At 39.8% G+C, this 18,654-nt stretch overlaps 1 protein-coding gene across 2 annotated transcripts in view; it reads left to right on the forward strand.

Annotated features, from left to right (window-relative positions):
- The first annotated feature begins 712 nt into the window (after positions 1-712).
- Positions 713-18,654, forward strand: part of Myh15 (myosin, heavy chain 15) — a 142,164-nt gene continuing 124,222 nt past the window's right edge. Inside the window, exons 1-7 of one of the 2 annotated variants that reach the window (XM_030249245.1) lie at positions 799-883; positions 4,795-4,901; positions 8,269-8,412; positions 12,697-12,853; positions 13,476-13,503; positions 14,353-14,442; positions 16,082-16,103. In XM_030249245.1, the coding sequence (XP_030105105.1) occupies positions 799-883; positions 4,795-4,901; positions 8,269-8,412; positions 12,697-12,853; positions 13,476-13,503; positions 14,353-14,442; positions 16,082-16,103 (633 nt within the window). Of the gene's footprint in view, positions 884-4,794; positions 4,902-8,268; positions 8,413-12,696; positions 12,854-13,475; positions 13,504-14,352; positions 14,447-16,081; positions 16,104-18,654 lie in introns of both variants that reach the window. The other variant, NM_001166210.2, reaches the window with a different exon arrangement.

Raw genomic sequence — 18,654 nt, forward strand, 5'->3', positions numbered from 1 at the left:
ACCCCAACCTCCTTCTCACTCCCAGATCTTGCTTTCTCTCTGCTTCTTTGTCAATCCTCCCTCCCCAGTGTCTACCAGCCTCTAGTTTTGTAAACTATCTGACCCAGATAGTCATCTCTGAGTGACTTTTTATTAGTTTATACTCACACTGAAAACAAATCTGAGTATCTCCCCTCCTTTGTCATCTTATTCTATGTATAATATTTGATATACCTAGAGGCCGTTAGAATCTATCCTCCATTCATATCAAGAGGTCTAGCGTCTGCAACTTGACATTTGTCAATTTCATCGATTTTGCCCCTTGCCGAAGTCAGAATTCTGTGGCCCAAGGTTATAATTTGACTTCTATCAGACTCAGAAACTTTGTCATTCTTGAGGCATTTCCTCTACAAAATTATTAAAATTTGGTTTTGAAATTTTGTTGGTATAAAGATAAAGAAAAGCTGGGCCGTGATTATTATATGTCAATATTTTATTTATATTTTTCTTCTGACATTTAAAGTCAGTCTATACATTTTCATAGATTCCTGAAAGAATGTTTTTGACTCTAGGCACTGAGCCTTCAATGCTTAATGAATGACCTGCCTTGATGGACTTAGATGTTCTTGAGATCAATTGTGCCATGACACAGACATAGAAGAAACATTCTTTGGTATATAATGAATGATTAATCATTTTAGAACAAGTGCCTCAATTATTTTTCTCCTCATATCTTTTTGCAGAACAAACCCTTTCACATTACCTGCAGCCCTACATTCCCCTGCCCTCCATCATCCCCCAGTGAATATTTTAAGAACGATGGATCTGTCTGAGTTTGGAGATGCCACAGCCTTCCTCAGAAGAAATAAAGCTGACCCTCTGTTCCAGCCACCAGCCTTTGATGGTAAGACTTTGTGGAAGCTGTTGCCTTGAGTTCATATTATTACTTCAAGATGGCAGAACTATTTGCTTGATTGCTATAAACCATCAGTTCTGGAGACTAACCTATTTAAATGGTGTGCCATTGCTATCAATCTAGGAACAATTAAAGCCATCAACGTGTCCAGGCCGGGAAGAGAAATTTCTAAGAATAAGAATTTTCTAAGAATAAGAAAAGTAGCTGGGAGTCCTCCCAGGCCCACACTACATTTATGTAGCCCTGAGACTAGTAGTCTCTTCTAGGTGTTGCCACAGGTCAAGGATTCCTTAGAAACCTATTAATTATCAGTGAGTACATATTTTAGCACTAAGAGGTCTGTAGCTTGGCTGAAAGTTGGTTTCTTTGTATACTGTGAAGGAAGGAAATGATGTTTGGCTGCAAGGCTGGAGGTGAGAGCTTGTCTACGTCTACAGACATTCCTGCTGTTGGAACCTGGTCTTTTGGCACAGGTCAGCAGGGTTTCTCAGCCAAAGTAAAAGAAAGATCAGTTAGGAGACTGACACTGGAATTCACAATTTCTTTGTGCTTCAAGCAAGGCCAAAGGTTAATGAGGCTTTAGCTTCAAATAAAAAGGCCAAGTTCTACATTAAAATTTCCAAATAAATTTAACCTTCACCCTCATTCTTTTTTTTATTTCTGGGCTGCATGATCATTCTCTAAATTTCAGCTAATTGGAGATTTGGAAGTCAGATTCACAGTGTGGTTTGGTATCAGGTCACCTACATGTCTTAATTCCAAAATTATTTAACAGTGCACTATAAAAACTGAAAATTGTTCTGGTACCCAGAATTAGTCAACATTAGATTTTAATGTGACCAATTATAATACAAGCCAATTATGAAGGAAATTGTATTTCCGTCACAGACCTACCAGCCCTGAGTCAGCTCCCAGTTTCCTGTCCTTGTATTTCATTAGTGAGATTGCATTTCAAAGTAGCTAATTATAATCCTTCAGATCAAATAGAATAACAGAAAACTCTCCAAAGTGTTCAGAAGTGGCCATGCAGAGGCATTTCACAGGCAGTTAGGCAACTAAGACGAGATGGTAATAGTGCTACCAGGGAGAAAAAAATCAAAATTGGGCCAACACAGTAGCAATAATTTCATCTATAGAGTCAACACTATAAATGAGTGCTTAAAATAGAGCAATCAATATAATCTTGATAAATTTTTAAACATACAATCCTTCTTTATAGACATTCACTGGCAGCAAATATTTTAAAAACAAATTACCAAAAGTTCTTAATCTCTCTGGGCTAGGTGACAGTAGGGTTTGTATTTAGAACTCAGGCCAAATGGAAACAATTTAATAATGAGTATTTGGCCAACTTGGATTTCAATTCCATGTTTGTGATCATCTATTACTTTATCAGTAGAACAAAGCATCTTGCTTTACTGAGTGTTCTTTTGTTCACCTGCCAAAGTTAGATAAACAAAACCACTTGTCCTGCCTACTTTCCTTCATTGCTGTTAGTACCAAATAGTGCTATAAGCTTGAAAATAAGTTTAAAGTAGTGTAATGATACCCAGAAAAGAAAACCAGGAGTGCTGGATGATAGGGAGGAAGACCAATGGTTTTCCAGGTGAACATTAAAAGAATGACACTCCAAAACCAAACCAATGATTTAATCCTAGAAGAGGTTAAGTTTTTATTTAAGATGACTATAAGTTTGAATATAATCTAACCCTAATTTTCTGTCATACCATAGAACAGAGCCCTGTAAGAAATGATACAGAGAAACAACATTGGTCACTTCTGAGCTTCTTTTGTTTGGTTTTAGTGTTTTAAAAATTTTTTTTATACATCTCAAATTTTTTCAATTAAATGTTGACCATCTTCATATTATATGAGATCTATAATTAGAGATGGTTAGCCAAAAGGAAATAATTTGGGGAAAATAACCTTCATTTATAGATGAGGAAACCAAGACTCCATAAGGTGAAATGGTTGCTAGACAACTCCTTAGTAGCAAGACCGGTACCAAAGTCTAGATGACCCAATTCAAATGCAGTGACATCTGTATCTGGTGTCTGCATTATTGATGGGCAGAAATAATTAAAAGTTGACTCATTTCATCTACTGTATTTTTTTTTTAAAGAAAAGTTGCTGTTATGGACTGTGTCTCTGGGAAAGACTTCTGAAAATTCCTCACTCCCACTGTTTCCTGAATGATGAAACAAAGAGCCTAACATGGGGTGGTAGGTGAGCCCTATTGAGAGAAACACAGGAGAGAATAGAGAAGCTAAGCACTTGTTAAAGGAAGCAGGAAATAAATGGAGTAAAACTAATTTAGGAGGCTGGTAATTTGATTTTTAGAGTCATTAGTCTAATCACTGCTCACAATTAGCTATGAATATGTTGGCACTGTGCTCAAGTCTTATTTTTCTTCCCAAGTTCAGAGACAGTCAGACAGACAGACAGACAGACAGACAGACAGACAGGAAGTGACAGAGAAAGACAGTAAGGGGTGGGGAGGAGAAAAACAGAAACACAGAAAGACAGAATCATCAAATTTCTTTTAAGTAATAATATGTTTTGAAATTCACAGCCTTTAATATGCTAAGGAAGTAATTTTAAAAATCAAATATATTTTCACATACTAAGATAAGAACATCAGTGATTCTTAAAAAGGAGTAAAATAATAAGTACAACACAAAAACCAGTATTCAAAAGCATAAAAAAGCAGAAAGGCAATGAGAACTGAGTTACAAGGGATTTTCACATCTGCTTACCACACAGTTTTCAGGGGAGAATTGTTTGTAGTTAGGGAAAGGGAGAACGCAGTGCATTGTAAATTATCACAGTAGGAAAATAGTGAGCAATGCATTTCTATGCAGAGACAATGGAGGGAGAAGAGGAGAGTGGTGCCCAGTTCATTTCCTCTTTGTATACTCTCATCAGCATGGCCCACAGCCCACCTTTAGGGAAAGCATCTGGTAAGGGCCACCTATCCTGCAGCACTACAAACCTGAAACATTGGTAACTCCTATTTTAGAGGTGGTGGCAGTAACCTAGTTGTCACTCCTGTTAGCATCATGGTCGAATGTAATTTTCATCAGTGCCCTCCCCTCACCCCTTTTCCTGTTTGGCTGAGAAACTCTCTTATAGAATGCCAAGACTCATTTTCTTTGAAGAACATATTTCCTATTCATCTTAAATGGCAAATTGCCCAAGGTGGACACCAATTTGGTAAGCATTTAAATGAACCTAGAGAAGTTTTTTTCTTGTATTCATAGGACTTCTAACTTATTTCACCTTAAGTATTTTATGGGTTACTTTTATGAAAGACTTCTTTACTTAGTGATAAAGCACTGATTAAGGGGACAGCAGGAGGAAAATAATATATGATGGGAAATATAAATCAATTTCATTATATAACAAAATAATGAATATTATCCTTCAATCTATTCAATTTAGCATGTCCTTCTCTTAACAAACTTTCATTCAAAGATTTAAATATAATATAAATAGAAACCCTTAAGGACAAATCCATTAACATACAGTTTTCCACAGATATAAATAGATCATTTTGGAATGAGCCTTTTGAGGGAATCTGGGAAAGAGTAGAATGACCAGGAGAGTATCCAGGGGTCCAGTATTATGGTAGGATGTGGAAGGTGAATTAGGTAGACAGTTTTCTTATAACCTAAGGGCCCATGAGGCTGGCAGAAATCTGTTTGCAGTGATTTATCTTGTTTCTTTACAAGCATGTATGAGTAAGCAGTCATGGTTAGCATTCTTTTATATATATATATATAACTTTTTGACTTATATTGATAGCTCCAAGACTTGGTAGAAACAACACTAGTTGGTATGAAAACGATCATTGGTGATACCCTTGAGTGCTGTAGTTATAACCCATCTTTTCTCTCTAGGGAAGAAGAAATGCTGGGTTCCCGATGGGAAGAATGCTTATATTGAGGCTGAGGTTAAAGAAAGCGGTGATGATGGACAAGTAATTGTAGAGACTAGAGATGGAGAGGTAAAGCCAGCCTTTTCCTCCTAGGGATGTCTGTGCTCTCTGCCTAATTGAGTCACTAAGTATATCCTTCTCTAATACGACACACCTAGCTAGGGTAAGGGATGTTGCTGATACACCTGGAGACCTCATTCATGTACTCTTTCCGTTACCATCAAAGACATTGAATGAATCTAAATAAGGTGGTTATGGTGAAAAATCTAAACTCTGGACTTCATGTTTTGTTAATATTTCAAGTTCCTTCTTTTTCCCCCGTGCCCTTCCTCTTCTTCTTTCCTTCTTCCCTTCCTCCCTTCTAGTAACTTCTGCTGCTTATTTTATTATTTTTTTTTAGGTATTTTCTTCATTTACATTTCCAATGCTATCCCAAAAGTCCCCCATACCCTCCCACCTACTCCCCAACCCACCCACTCACACTTCTTGGCCCTGATGTTCCCCTGTACTGAGGCATATAAAATTTGCAAGACCAATGGGCCTGCCTCTCTTTCCAATGATGGCCGACTAGGCCATCTTCTGATTCATATGCAGCTAGAGACACGAGCTCCTAGGGGTACTGGTTAGTTCATATTATTGTTCCACCTATAGGGTTGCAGATCCCTTTAGCTCCTTGGGTACTTTCTCTAGCTCCTCCATTGGGGGCCCTGTGATCCATCCACTAGCTGACTGTGAGCATTCACTTCTGTGTTTGCTAGGCCCCGGCATAGCCTCACAAGAGACAGCTATATCTGGGTCCTTTCAGCAAAATCTTGGTAGTGTATGCAATGGTGTCAGCGTTTGGAGGCTGATTATGGGATGGATCCCCGGATATGGCAGTCTCTAGATGGTCCATCCTTTCGTCTCAGCTCCAAACTTTGTCTCTGTAACTCCTTCCATGGGTGTTTTGTTCCCAATTCTAAGAAGGGGCAAAGTGTCCACACTTTGGTCTTCGTTCTTCTTGAGTTTCATGTGTTTTGCAAATTTTATCTTGTATCTTGGGTATTCTAAGTTTCTGGCCTAATATCCACTTATCAGTGAGTACTTATCATGTGAGTTCTTTTGTGATTGGGTTACCTCACTCAGGATGATGCCCTCTAGGTCCATCCATTTGCCTAGGAATTTCATAAATTCATTTTTTAATAGCTGAGTAGTACTCCATTGTGTAAATGTATCACATTTTCTGTATCCATTCCTCTGTTGAGGGATATCTGGGTTCTTTCTAGGTTCTGGCTATTATAAATAAGTCTGCTAAGAACATAGTGGAGCATGTGTCCTTCTTACCAGTTGGAAAATCTTCTGGAGATAGAAATCTGGAACCATAGATGCGAGCATCTGCTTATTTTTTTCTTGATATCCAGTGTTACTCTATGTTTTCTAGAGTGACCTCAAGCTCTGATCTGATATGATCCTTCTGTCTCCCAAGTGCCGAATCTAGCTGTGTGCAACATCAATGAAAAGGCAGAGTGGGGATGGAGCTCTTGCCTACGATGCATGAAGACTTAAATTTAATTTCTAGTACTTTCAATTTTTTTATTTGAAAAAAGATGTATGATGTTAATAGAATGTCATCATATCAGAATAACCGAGAGATAGGTAATGTCCAGCTAGGCTAAATAAAGGCTTAGATGGCAGAGGAAAGCTGTTTACCATACAACACCCAGGAAGCAAAGAGAAATAGAGACAAATAGTATATAGAGAAAATATATGCTTTCAAGTCATATATTCATATTCAATATTTCTAAGCTAGGCTCTATTAGCTATAGTACAAGCAGCTCAGAACTCCTCCAGAGAGCAATGTACTGATGAAATGATACTCTCGTAACCAAATTACCTCTCAATAGTGCTGCTAACCAGAGGCTAATTCTTCAAAAAAACCTTCTTCTTTTTTTCTTTTTCAAACTGTATCATGATTTTAATTATTTACAACTCTAAACATGTTCTCCGTGTTAGCTTAGCTGTGCTGAGAATCTTAATGGAAGGTGGCAACTAAATAGTGGGAGTGTGTGCGTAAGAGAGGCCTCACATAGCAAGATATGGAACAAAGAAGCTGGCCAAATGTCTGTCTGTCTGTCTGTCTGTCTTTCTCTCTTTTCTTTCTTTCTTTCTTTCTTTCTTTCTTTCTTTCTTTCTTTCTTTCTTTCTTTCTTTCTTTCTTTCTTTCTTTCCTTCCTTCCTTCCTTCCTTCCTTCCTTCCTTCCTTCCTTCCTTCCTTCCTTTCTCTCTCTCTCTCTCTTTCTTTCTTTCTTCCCTTCTTTCTCCCTTTCTTTTCATTTCATTTTCTTCATTTTATGTTTGTCTTTACATACTCACTTTACATTCTGCTCACTGACTCCTTCCCACTCACTGCTCCCACAATCCTTCCCTCTCCCCCTCCCCTCCCCCTCCCTTTCTCCTCTGAGAGAGTAGGTTTCCCCCTCCACCATATCCTCTGCCTGGCACTTCAAGTCTCTGCAATGCTAGATGCTTCTTCTCTCACTGAGGCCACACAAGAAACACAGTCACAGGGTATGGAACAGAGAGTGAGGAAATGGCCAACCAAATGTTTTTTTTTTTTTAAGTGATCTTTTCTTGAGAACTGACAGCCAGAAGAGAACTACTACCTAAGTCCACCCAAGTTCAGAATCCCAGTGTCCTAAACAAACCTTCTTTAGGTTGGACCTCTTCTGTGTCCCCTACTACCTCTCTATTTTGTTCTCCTGTAAATCAAGTTTCCAAAATATGTACTATTGGGGGAGATTCCCAAACTATATTCCAAACTGTAGCATTCTTTACCTAAAAGTTCATAAGGTTCTGATCTGGATTACAGTTCAAAGTGTACTAATTCAATAGTAGGAGTCACTTGGGTGGGGGCAGGACCAGGGCAGTACATTATGGTGAGAGCACCCACAGTCATAAACCTACCACTGTATGGTCTGTAGACAAAAGAGTGTGCGGTGGGAGCTGGGGCCCTACAATACCTTCAGTACCTAAAACTCTACAAGGGCATGTTTCCAATCACCTAAGAGCCTCTCTAGGCCACAATTTTTAAAGGTTTTACAACCTCTCCATAGAAGTGGGCATTTAGCATATGAGTCTTTGGGGAAACACTAAGGATTCAATGTGTAATAGCCTTGAAAACCATAAGGTGTATGGTTGTTTGTCTACTTTGAATAGTCTTTTCAAAAGCATATACATATATTCATAGGGGATATAGAAGAATAGATCTTTCCTTGTGTGTTGAAACAAGATCTCTTTATGTAGCCCTGGTTATCCTGGGATCACTAACACTATATAGACCAGGCTGGTCTTGAATTCATAGAAACTCCTCTTGCCTCTGCCTCTGCAGTATGGGATTAAAGGTGTGTGCTACAATATACTGTTAAGAACATACCCTTTCTTTTTCTATTTTTTTCAGATTATGAGAATTAAGGAGGACAAACTTCAACAGATGAACCCTGAAGAGCTTGAAATGATAGAAGATCTGTCAATGCTGCTTTACCTCAATGAAGCATCTGTACTGCACACCCTGAGGAGGCGATATGACCATTGGATGATCTATGTATGTATATAGACTTTACCAGGAAAAAAAAATCTCAGGTTGGAACTTGTATTAACTGCCTCAACTTCCTTCAGTGATATTTTACATTTAGTTATAATATCCTCATATGAACATTCATTCAGAAGTCACTCAACCTATTCTCTAGTTTCATCTTGTCAGCACACATGCCATTTCTCAGAGAATGCCACACTCCACCCCATAATCAGCATCCAAACGCTGACACCATTGCATACACTAGCAAGATTTTATCGAAAGGACCCAGATGTAGCTGTCTCTTGTGAGACTATGCCGGGGCCTAGCAAACACAGAAGTGGATGCTCACAGTCAGCTAATGGATGGATCACAGGGCTCCCAATGGAGGAGCTAGAGAAAGAACCCAAGGGGCTAAAGGGATCTGCAACCCTATAGGTGGAACAACATTATGAACTAACCAGTACCCCGGAGCTCTTGACTCTAGCTGCATATGTATCAAAAGATGGCCTAGTCGGCCATCACTGGAAAGAGAGGCCCATTGGACACGCAAAATTTATATGCCTCAGTACAGGGGAACGCCAGGGCCAAAAAGGGGGAGTGGGTGGGTAGGGGAGTGGGGGTGGGTGGGTATGGGGGACTTTTGGTATAGCATTGGAAATGTAAATGAGCTAATTACCTAATAAAAAATGGAAAAAAAAATAAAGTATGGAGAAAGTACCCAAGGAGCTAAAAGGGTCTGCAACCCTATAGGAGGAACAACAATATGAACGAACCAGTACCTTGTAGAGCTTGTGTCTCTAGTTGCATATGTAGCAGAGGATGGCCTAGTCGGCCATCAATGGAAGGAGAGGCCCTTGGTCTTGCAAAGATTATATGCCCCAGTACAGGGGAATGCCAGGGCCAGGAAGCAGGAGTGGGTGGGTTAGGAAGCAGGGCGGGGGAGGGTATAGGGGACTTTCAGAGAGGAAACTAGAAAAGGGGATAGCATTTTAAATGCAAATGAAGAAAATATCTAATTAAAAAACATAAAAAAAGAAAGTATGAAGCTTAGGAACTGATACAGTACACTCCATGTGCCAGCTCAGTTACTTATTAGTGTAGTTTTGTATAAAGATAAACCCAGGACACGCTTGTATTCATATACATGACACTTGTGTATTCTTACACAAATACGCTAGTGCTAGGAATGGATAAATCTATATCACATGCTCACATTCCTATCTGTCTAGAGACAGCTAGATAGTCATTGGGCATCTTCCATGTCATTCTGTGCCAGAGTTCTCAGGAAACAACAGCTGAGTGTCTTTGCATCCATGTCACAGTTGTTGCCATATGTGCCCTTTGAAGGAATGCTTGATTTTTCTATTCAGTACTCAATGAACCCTTGTATAATAAGTCAGTTAATGAAAAAGATAAAAAGGCTGGGTGTGGTGGTACAAATTTTTAATCCAGGCACTTGAGAGGTAAAGGTAGATGGGTTGTTGTGAATTTCTGCCCACCCTAGTCCACATTGTACATTTCCAGACAGCTAGGGCTATGTAGAGAGATGCTCTCAGAAAGCAAGCAAGCAAACAAGCAAACAAACAAAAGATAAAAATGCTCCATTTATGGGCCTGGAACACTGGTAAGTCCAGATATAGAGAAGAATTTGTTAAATACGGGCTTGAATTTGTATTCATGCGTATATACATACTGCTTTATGCATAGAGGTCCAAAAGCTTGTCCTGACACTGTGAAAGACACTTATTCTTAGAAGGACACTACAGCAAGCCCCTAGGGGAAGATGTGACTGTCTTCTTCAATGACAGCCTGTCCATGCTGCTGAGAAAGTATATGCAGTCCTAGGTGAAGATGGCTTTCTCTTCTCTCCATGTTTCCAGTCTTGTTAAACTCCTTGATGTTACCTTTCTATAAGAAAATGTGTTATTAATATTTGACTACACATAAAAGTTGAAGGATTACATTTAAAAAAAAACTAAGTAGAGCAGGTAATTCACCAGCACTTAGGAAACCATATTGGTCATTAAGTTCCAGATGGTTGGTTCCTCCTCTTTTTTCCAAACCGATGCATTAGAAGCAACACTGAGAACAGGCTGAGGTAGTGGCCATAGGGATCCAAGACTAGTCTTCAACTATCTGACTTACCAGAAGACTGTTTCAGTTTCTCTGAAGATTTGTCTCTCAACAAAATTGACATTGAATCGGTACTTTTTAAAAGTGTTTTCTTTTTTTTTTTTTTTTTTTTATTTTTTTTTTTCCATTTTTTATTAGGTATTTAGCTCATTTACATTTCCAATGTTATACCAAAAGTCCCCCTTACCCACCCACCCCCACTCCCCTACCCACCCACTCCCCCCCTTTGGCCCTGGCGTTCCCCTGTACCGGGGCACACAAAGTCTGCGTGTCCAATGGGCCTCTCTTTCCAGTGATGGCCGACTAGGCCATCTTTTGATACATATGCAGCTAGAGTCAAGAGCTCAGGGGTACTGGTTAGTTCATAATGTTGTTCCACTTATAGGGTTGAAGATCCCTTTAGCTCCTTGGGTACTTTCTCTAGCTCCTCCATTGGGAGCCCTGTGATCCATCCATTAGCTGACTGTGAGCATCCACTTCTGTGTTTGCTAGGCCCCGGCATAGTCTCACAAGAGACAGCTACATCTGGGTCCTTTCGATAAAATCTTGCTAGTATATGCAATGGTGTCAGCGTTTGGATGCTGATTATGGGGTGGATCCCTGGATATGGCAGTAAAAGTGTTTTCATTATTAATCAATTATTTATATTTCAACTGTTGCCCCCTTTCTGGTCCCCAATGGAGTTCTTCATCCAACCCTCTCTCCTTTGCCTCTTAGAGGGTACTTCCCCCACCCATCACCCACCCATCTACCCATCCTCACCTTAGTCCCCACCAACATCCCCCTTCCCTGGGGCATTAGGTCTTTACAGGATTAGCCCCATCCTCTCTCACTGAGGCCAGACAAGGCATTCCTCTGCTACACATGTGCCAGCAGCCACAGACAAGCCCATGTATGCTCTTTGGTTGGAGGTTTAGTCTCTGGGAGCTCAGAGGGTTCCATACTAGTTAATACGGTTGTTCTTCCTATGGGGTTGTCATCCCCTTCAGCTCCTTCAATCCTTTCCCTAACTCTACCTCTACCACAGGGGTCCTACCATCAGTCCGATGGTTGGCTGTAAGTGCCTGAATTTGTCTTGGTCAGCTGCTGGTGGAGCCTCTCAGAGGACAGCCATCTAGGCTCCTGTCTGCAAGGGCAACTTGAGATCAGTAATAGTGTCAGAATTTGGTGCCTGAACATGGGATGGATCGCAAGTTGTGCTGGTCATTGGATCTGCTCCATTTTTGTCCCTTCATTTCCTTTATATAGAAAAAATTCTGGGTCAAAAATTTTGAAGATGTGTGGGTGACCCCATCCTTCCACTGGAGATCCTGTCTACCTACTGGAGGTGGTCTCTTCAGGCTCCATCTCTGCACTGTTGGGCATTTTAGCTAAAGTCACTCCCATTGAGTCCTGGGAGCCTCTCACATCCAGGTCTCTGGGACTTTCTAGAGGTTCCACAATCCCACCCCCAGCTGCATTTTTCCACTAATTCTCCTGATCCTCTGACCTTCTCTCCTGGGTACTTTAAAGCAGTTTCAGTTCGCATAAAGTCCTGAAGGACATTCATCTCAAATAAAAAGAAAGCACTGGTGTTGTACTTCTTGTGAAAGTGCTAGAAGAAAAGGCTTTCTTGTCTTTTCAGACTTCTTAGCTACTGGTATTCATTGTATTTGTTTTTCCTCAGTCTCTCTTCAAGAGTTATATGTGGGAACTAGAGAAATGGCTCAGAGGTGGAGAACACTTGTGGATTTTGTAGAAGAGCCAGGTTTGGTTTCCAGTAACAATATGGAAATTCACGGCCATCTATACCTCCAGCTTAAGGAAATTTAGTATCCTCTTTTGGCCTCTGCTGGCACCAGGCACATAGGTATGCACATTCATACATGCATGCAGGCAAATGCTCATACACATAAAAATAAAAATCTTTTAAAGAAGAGACTTACACGTGTCAGATGTTTTAGCAGTTAGTTCATCTCCCAGAGATCAAGAGGCAATACGAGGTCTTGATGTCAGCTTAACCCAGATCTGTTGGCTTCTGTTAGAAATCACTTCTTTACAAGAATTCAAATCTCTCTCTCATCTTCCACGGTCTCTTACAAGCAAATAGTCAAGCCAGCATTGCATGACAGGGAAGCCCTGACAAACCTGGGAGTGTTGCTAGCCTATTTTCTGAAATCCACTCTGATCTCTCCTCAGACATATTCAGGTATCTTCTGTGTGGCTATAAACCCTTACAAGTGGCTCCCTGTGTATCAGAAAGAGGTCATGGCTGCCTATAAAAGGAAGAGGCGATCCGAGGTTCCCCCTCACATCTTTGCTGTGGCCAATCGTGCCTTTCAGGATATGCTTCGCAGTAAGTAGATGCCCTACAAAATGAAAAGGGAGAATCTCTGATCCAAGTTTTCTCCATGTCACTGAAGGATACTTAGGCATTGTGACAGAGCATGGCCTCACAGCTGCCTCATCTCTTGAAGCCTCTGTTTCCTTCCAGATAAAATGCAGGCAACATAGTATGGGCCTCCTATGGTTACAGGGACAATTAGCTTGTACCTCAGAGTGAAAGAATGCATTTGTAGTACTGGGACTGGAGGCTGGCCCAGATAATGCCCCCTGCAGATGTCTGCTCTCATTATACCAAGCATCTGCTATACTGTCTGACACAGAAGCCATTCTATAGCTGTTACTATGTGATGATTCTTAAAAGGCTAAAAATGTCAACCATTGGTTAGTTACTCTTTATATTTAGAGCTAGGAAATAGGCCTAGAATTAATATGTTCATAAGACTAGTGAAATAGGCATTTCTATTTTATACTGTAATTTTTAAAATGAGGGGTTTGCAAGTAGAGATGAAACAGATCCTTCTCCTTTTTTCTAAGTTGAAACTATTACTAAGAAAATTGTTAATAAATTCATGCCAGCATATAAGCTTCAAGTATAAATCTATCCCAGCATCTTCTTCCTTTTTTTTTTGTAGATGGAGAGAACCAGTCTATAGTCTTCACGTATGTGTTTGTTTCATTTTTCTTTTTGCCCTATGTGAAGTTTCATTGGAAATTGATACTTATGTTTCACTGAGAGTAAAACTTAAGTTTATCAAATTTGACTTGTTTAATCTTTAGATTAAAAAATGCATTTCAGGTAGGAAAAGATGCTCTGCAAAAGTCATACTGCTTTGGAGAGTTCTGTAAATATGATATAAGGAAGTCTGCCTCCGTCATTTAAAGAGACTCCTTATGAACTGTATTGTACAAGCTAGTTAATTCCTTCTCAGGGAAGAGCCCTTCAGTCTTGCGAATAGTCAACTTCAATGGTCTCCGTGCTCACTAATTAAGCAGAGAGGCTGACTGTCCATAGAGTTATGCCCATGAAACAGGCAACTTGCTGCTTTGAGAAGCCATGGCACAGTACACATAGTAATACATGCAGCCTTCAGACTTACTTATTGAAGGCTCATTTTGACGAAAAGAACGCCAAGTGGGCGTGTTATTGTGAGCAGGTGACTAAGATTCAAGGGGTAATGAGATGTTGTGTTATTGACTCTCTGTTGGTTTCTGTTATCTTAAAGGGAATGATAGGTTTTAGAATCTTAGAGCTAAGTGGCTAGTTCAAATTCAAATCTATGCTCTTTTTCAAATAGCAACTACTGGCATCTGAACTTCATTTACCTAAAGGCAGGCTTGAGCAAATGTAGTTGATTGTCGAAGGGAAAGGAGAAAAGTAAGGCACCGCTTCCTGGTGCAGTGATTGACAAGTCATTTTCTAAGAAAGGAGGCTGGGTATGACCAGAATTAGCTAATGTTCATTACATTGATCATCAGAAGCAGTTAACTATTTTCAACTTCAAACCACAGAGGAGAATCTGGTTCTGGAAAGACAGTGAACACCAAACTGATCATTCAGTATTTTGCCACCATGGCAGCCATAAGTGAGCCTAAGAAAAAGCTGGTAAGTGTCCATAAAACCATGAAAGGTGAGTTGGCCTCATCTACTGAGACATGGAACCTCTTCCGTGACCAGTATGGGGAATACAGAGGAGGAAAGAACCATAAAACAATTAGCAAAACTGTAGTAATTACTTTTCTCATTCTGTGACAAAATGTCTGATCCTGCAATTTAGGAAAAGAAAATTTTTTCTGCCACACCATTTGAGAAGATACATATTCATACATATATACATATATACATATATGTATACACACACACACACATATATGTTCAGCATGATCAGCATGATCTACAAGTGATGGAGGAAGTACCAGGAGCAGAAGGCTTGCTAGTCACATTGAATTATTGTAGTCATACTCAGGAAGCAGGAAACCAACAGGAACTGGAGCCAAGATAAGGCTATAAAATATTAAGGTCGGCCAATAGTGGCTCAGATTGAAGGATTTACAGCCAACTGAAACAGCACAACTAGCTTAGGATCACATTTCTAAATACATGAGCCTATGAACGCATTTCACGTTTATTCCACCACAAAAATATGGAAACCCAGAGCCAGATTCTGCCTGAGAGTGTCAACAGAGCATTCTAAACCAAACTAAAAGCACACATTTTTCATTTGCTTCAAAGAATAATTACTGGATGAGTCTCATTTGGTTTGCCCCTCTGGTCAATATTCCTTCAGGACCAAATCTTACACCAAGGGACCATAGCCTTCAATGTCCTCTTCTGATATTTCTAAATATCTTTAGCTACAATGCTATGTTAGACACACACACACACACACACACACACACACACAATCTATCTATCTATCTATCTATCTATCTATCTATCTATCTATCTATCTATCTATCTATCTATCTATGAAAGATGGCTTTCTTTGCCTAAACTCCTTTATCAGACCTCAAGTGCCCAATTAAAAATCCTCAACTTTAATCATGCAACATTGTTTCAAAGCTTTACCTTCTCTATTAAATGTTTTTAGCCATGGTCTCTTAATGTCATTTCTTGTTTGTGTGATAAAGTACTCTGACTAAAGTAACTTAGGGAGGAATGGATTTGGCTTATAATTCTAGGTTGTAGTCATTTTGAGGAAGTCAAGGTGCCAGGCACTTGAAATAGCTAGTCACATGACTCATTTATTTATTTATTTGTTTGTTTGTTTGTTTGTTTGTTTTTGCTGACTTCTTTTTTATTTATAGACATTTTCTTTATTTAGATTTTAATGTTTTCCCCTTGCCACCTGGTTTCCCCTCCGAAAATTCCCAATCCCCTCCCTGGCTCACCAACCCACCTATTCCTGCTTCCTGGCCTTAGCATTCTCCTACACTGGGGCGCAGAGCCTTCACAGGACCAAGGACCTTTCCTCCCATTAATGACCGACAATGCCATCCTCTGCTACATATGTAGCTGAAGCCATGAGTCCCTCCATGTGTACTCTTTAGTTGGTGGTTTAGTCCCTGGTAGCTCTGTGGGTATTAGTTGGTTCATATTGTTGTTCCTCCTGTGGGGCTGCAAACCCTCAGCTCTTTGGGTCCTTTCTCTAGCTCCTTCATTGGGGACCCTGTGCTCAGTCCAATGGTTGGCTGAGAGCATCCACCACTCTATTTGTCAGGCACTGGTAGATCCGCTCAGGAGACAGCCATATAAGGCTTCTGTCAGCAAGCACTTGTTGGCATCCACAATAGTGTCTGGGTTTGATAACTGTATATGGGATGGGTAGCCAGGTGGGGCAGTCTCTGGATGGCCTTTTCTTCAGTCTCTGCTGCATACTTTGTATCTGTAACTCCTTCCATGGATATTTTGTTCCCCCTTCTAAGAAGAACTGAAGTATCCACGCTTTGGTCTTCCTTCTACTTGAACTTCATGTGGTCTGTAAATTGCATCGTGGGTATTCCGAGCTTCTGGGCTAATATCCACTGATCAGTGAGTGCATGTGTGTTCTTTTGTGATTGGGTTACTTCATTCAGGATGATATTTTCTAAATTCATCCATTTGCCAAAGAATTTCATGAAGTCATTGTTTTTAATAGCTGAGTAGTACTCCATTGTATAATGTACCACATTTTCTGTATCCATTCCTCTGTTGAGGAATATCTGGATTCTTCCCAGTTTCTGGCTATTTTTAATAAGGCTGCTATGTACATAGTGGAACATGCGTCCTTACTACATGTTGGAGCATCTTCTGTGTATATGCCCAGCAGTGGTACTGCTGGGTCTTCAGGTAGTAATATGACTAATTTTCTGAGGAACCACCAAACTGATTTCCAGAGTGGTTGTACCAGCTTGCAATGGCACCAGTAATGGAGGAGTGTTCCTATTTCTCCACAACTGTGCTCATATCTGCTGTTACCTGAGTTTTTTATCTTAACCATTCTTACTGGTGTGAGATGGAATCTCAGGGTTGTTTTGACTTGCATTTCCCTGATGACTAAGGATGTTGAACATTTCTGTAGGTGCTTCTCAGCCATTTGGTATTCTTCAGCTGAGAATTCTTTGTTTAGCTCTGTACCTCCCCCCTTTTTTTATAGTGTTATTTGCTTCTCTGGAGTCTAACTTTTGTTTTTTTTGTTTGTTTGTTTGTTGTTGTTGTTTTTTTTTTTTTTTGGTTTTTTGAGACAGGGTTTCTCTGTGTAGCCCTGTCCTGGAACTCACTTTGTAGACCAGGCTGGCCTCGAACTCAGAAATCTGCCTGCCTCTGCCTCCCAAGTGCTGGGATTAAAGGCGTGCGCCACCACGCCCGGCTGGAGTCTAACTTTTGAGTTCTTTGTATATATTGGGTATTAGCCCTCTATCAGATGTACTATTGGTAAAGATCTTTTCCCAACCCACTGGTTGCTTTTTTGTCTTATTGACAGTGTCCTTTGTCTTTAGAAGCTTTTCAATTTTATGAGGTCCCATTTGTCGATTCTTGTTCTTAAAACAAAAGACATTGGTGTTCTGTTCAGGAATTTTTCCCCTGTGCCCATATGTCCGAGGCTCTTCCCCACTTTCTCCTCTATAAGTTTAAGTGTATCTGGTTTTATGTGGAGGACCATGATCCATTTCGACTTGAGCTTTGTACAAGGAGATAAGAATGAATTTATTTGCATTCTTCTACATGCTAACCACCAGTTGAGCCAGCACCTTTTGTTGAAAATGCTGTCTTTTTTTCCCACTGGATGTTATTAAGTACTTTGTCAAATATCAAGTGATCATAGGTGTGTGGGTTCATTTCTGGGTCTTCAGTTCTATTCCATTAATGTACCTGTCTGTCACTGTACCAATATCATGCAGGGTTTTTTTTTCTTTCACAATTGCTGTGTAGTACAGCTTCAGGTCAGGGATGGTGATTCCATCAGAAGTTCTTTTATTGTTGAGAATAGTTTTCACTATCCTAGGTTTTTGTTATTCCAGATGAATTTGCAAATTGCTCTTTCTAACTCTGTGAAGAATTGAGTTGGAATTTTGATGGAAATTGCATTGATTATCTAGATTGCTTTCAGCAGGATAGTCATTTTTACTATATTAGTCCTGCCAATCCATGTGCATGGGAGATCTTTCCATCTTCTGAGATCTTCGATTTCTTTCTTCAGAGACTTGAAGTTCTTATCATGCTTTTACTTGCTTACTTAGAGGCACACCAAGATATTTTTTATTACTTGTGACTATTGTGAAGGGTGTTGTTTCCCTAATTTCTTTATCAGCCTGTTTATCCTTTGTGTAGAGAAAGGCCACTGATTTGTTTGATTTGTTAATTTTATATCCAGTTACTTCACTGAAGTTGTTTATCAGGTTTAGGAGTTCTCTGGTGGAATTTTTGGGTTCACTTAAGTATACTACCATATCATCTGCAAATAGTTAGATTTTGACTTCTTCCTTAACGATTTGTGTCCCTTTGATCTCCTTTTGCTGTCCAATTGCTTTGGCTGAAACTTTGAGTACTATATTAAATAGGTATGGAGAGAGAGTGGGTAGCCTTGTCTAGTCCCTGATTTTAGTGCAATTGCTTCAAGTTTCTCTCATTTAGTTTGATGCTGGCTACTGGTTTGCTGTATATTACTTTTACTATGTTTAGGTATGGGCCTTGAATTCTTGATTCTTCCAAGACTTTTAGCATGAAGGGGTGTTAAATTTTGTCAAATGCTTTCTCAGCATCTAATGAGATGATCATATGTTATTTTCTTTGAGTTTCTTTATATAGTGGATTACTTTGATGGATTCCCATAT

The sequence above is a fragment of the Mus musculus genome, chromosome 16 (genome assembly GCF_000001635.26).
Source record: "Mus musculus strain C57BL/6J chromosome 16, GRCm38.p6 C57BL/6J".
Lineage (NCBI taxonomy): Eukaryota > Metazoa > Chordata > Mammalia > Rodentia > Muridae > Mus > Mus musculus.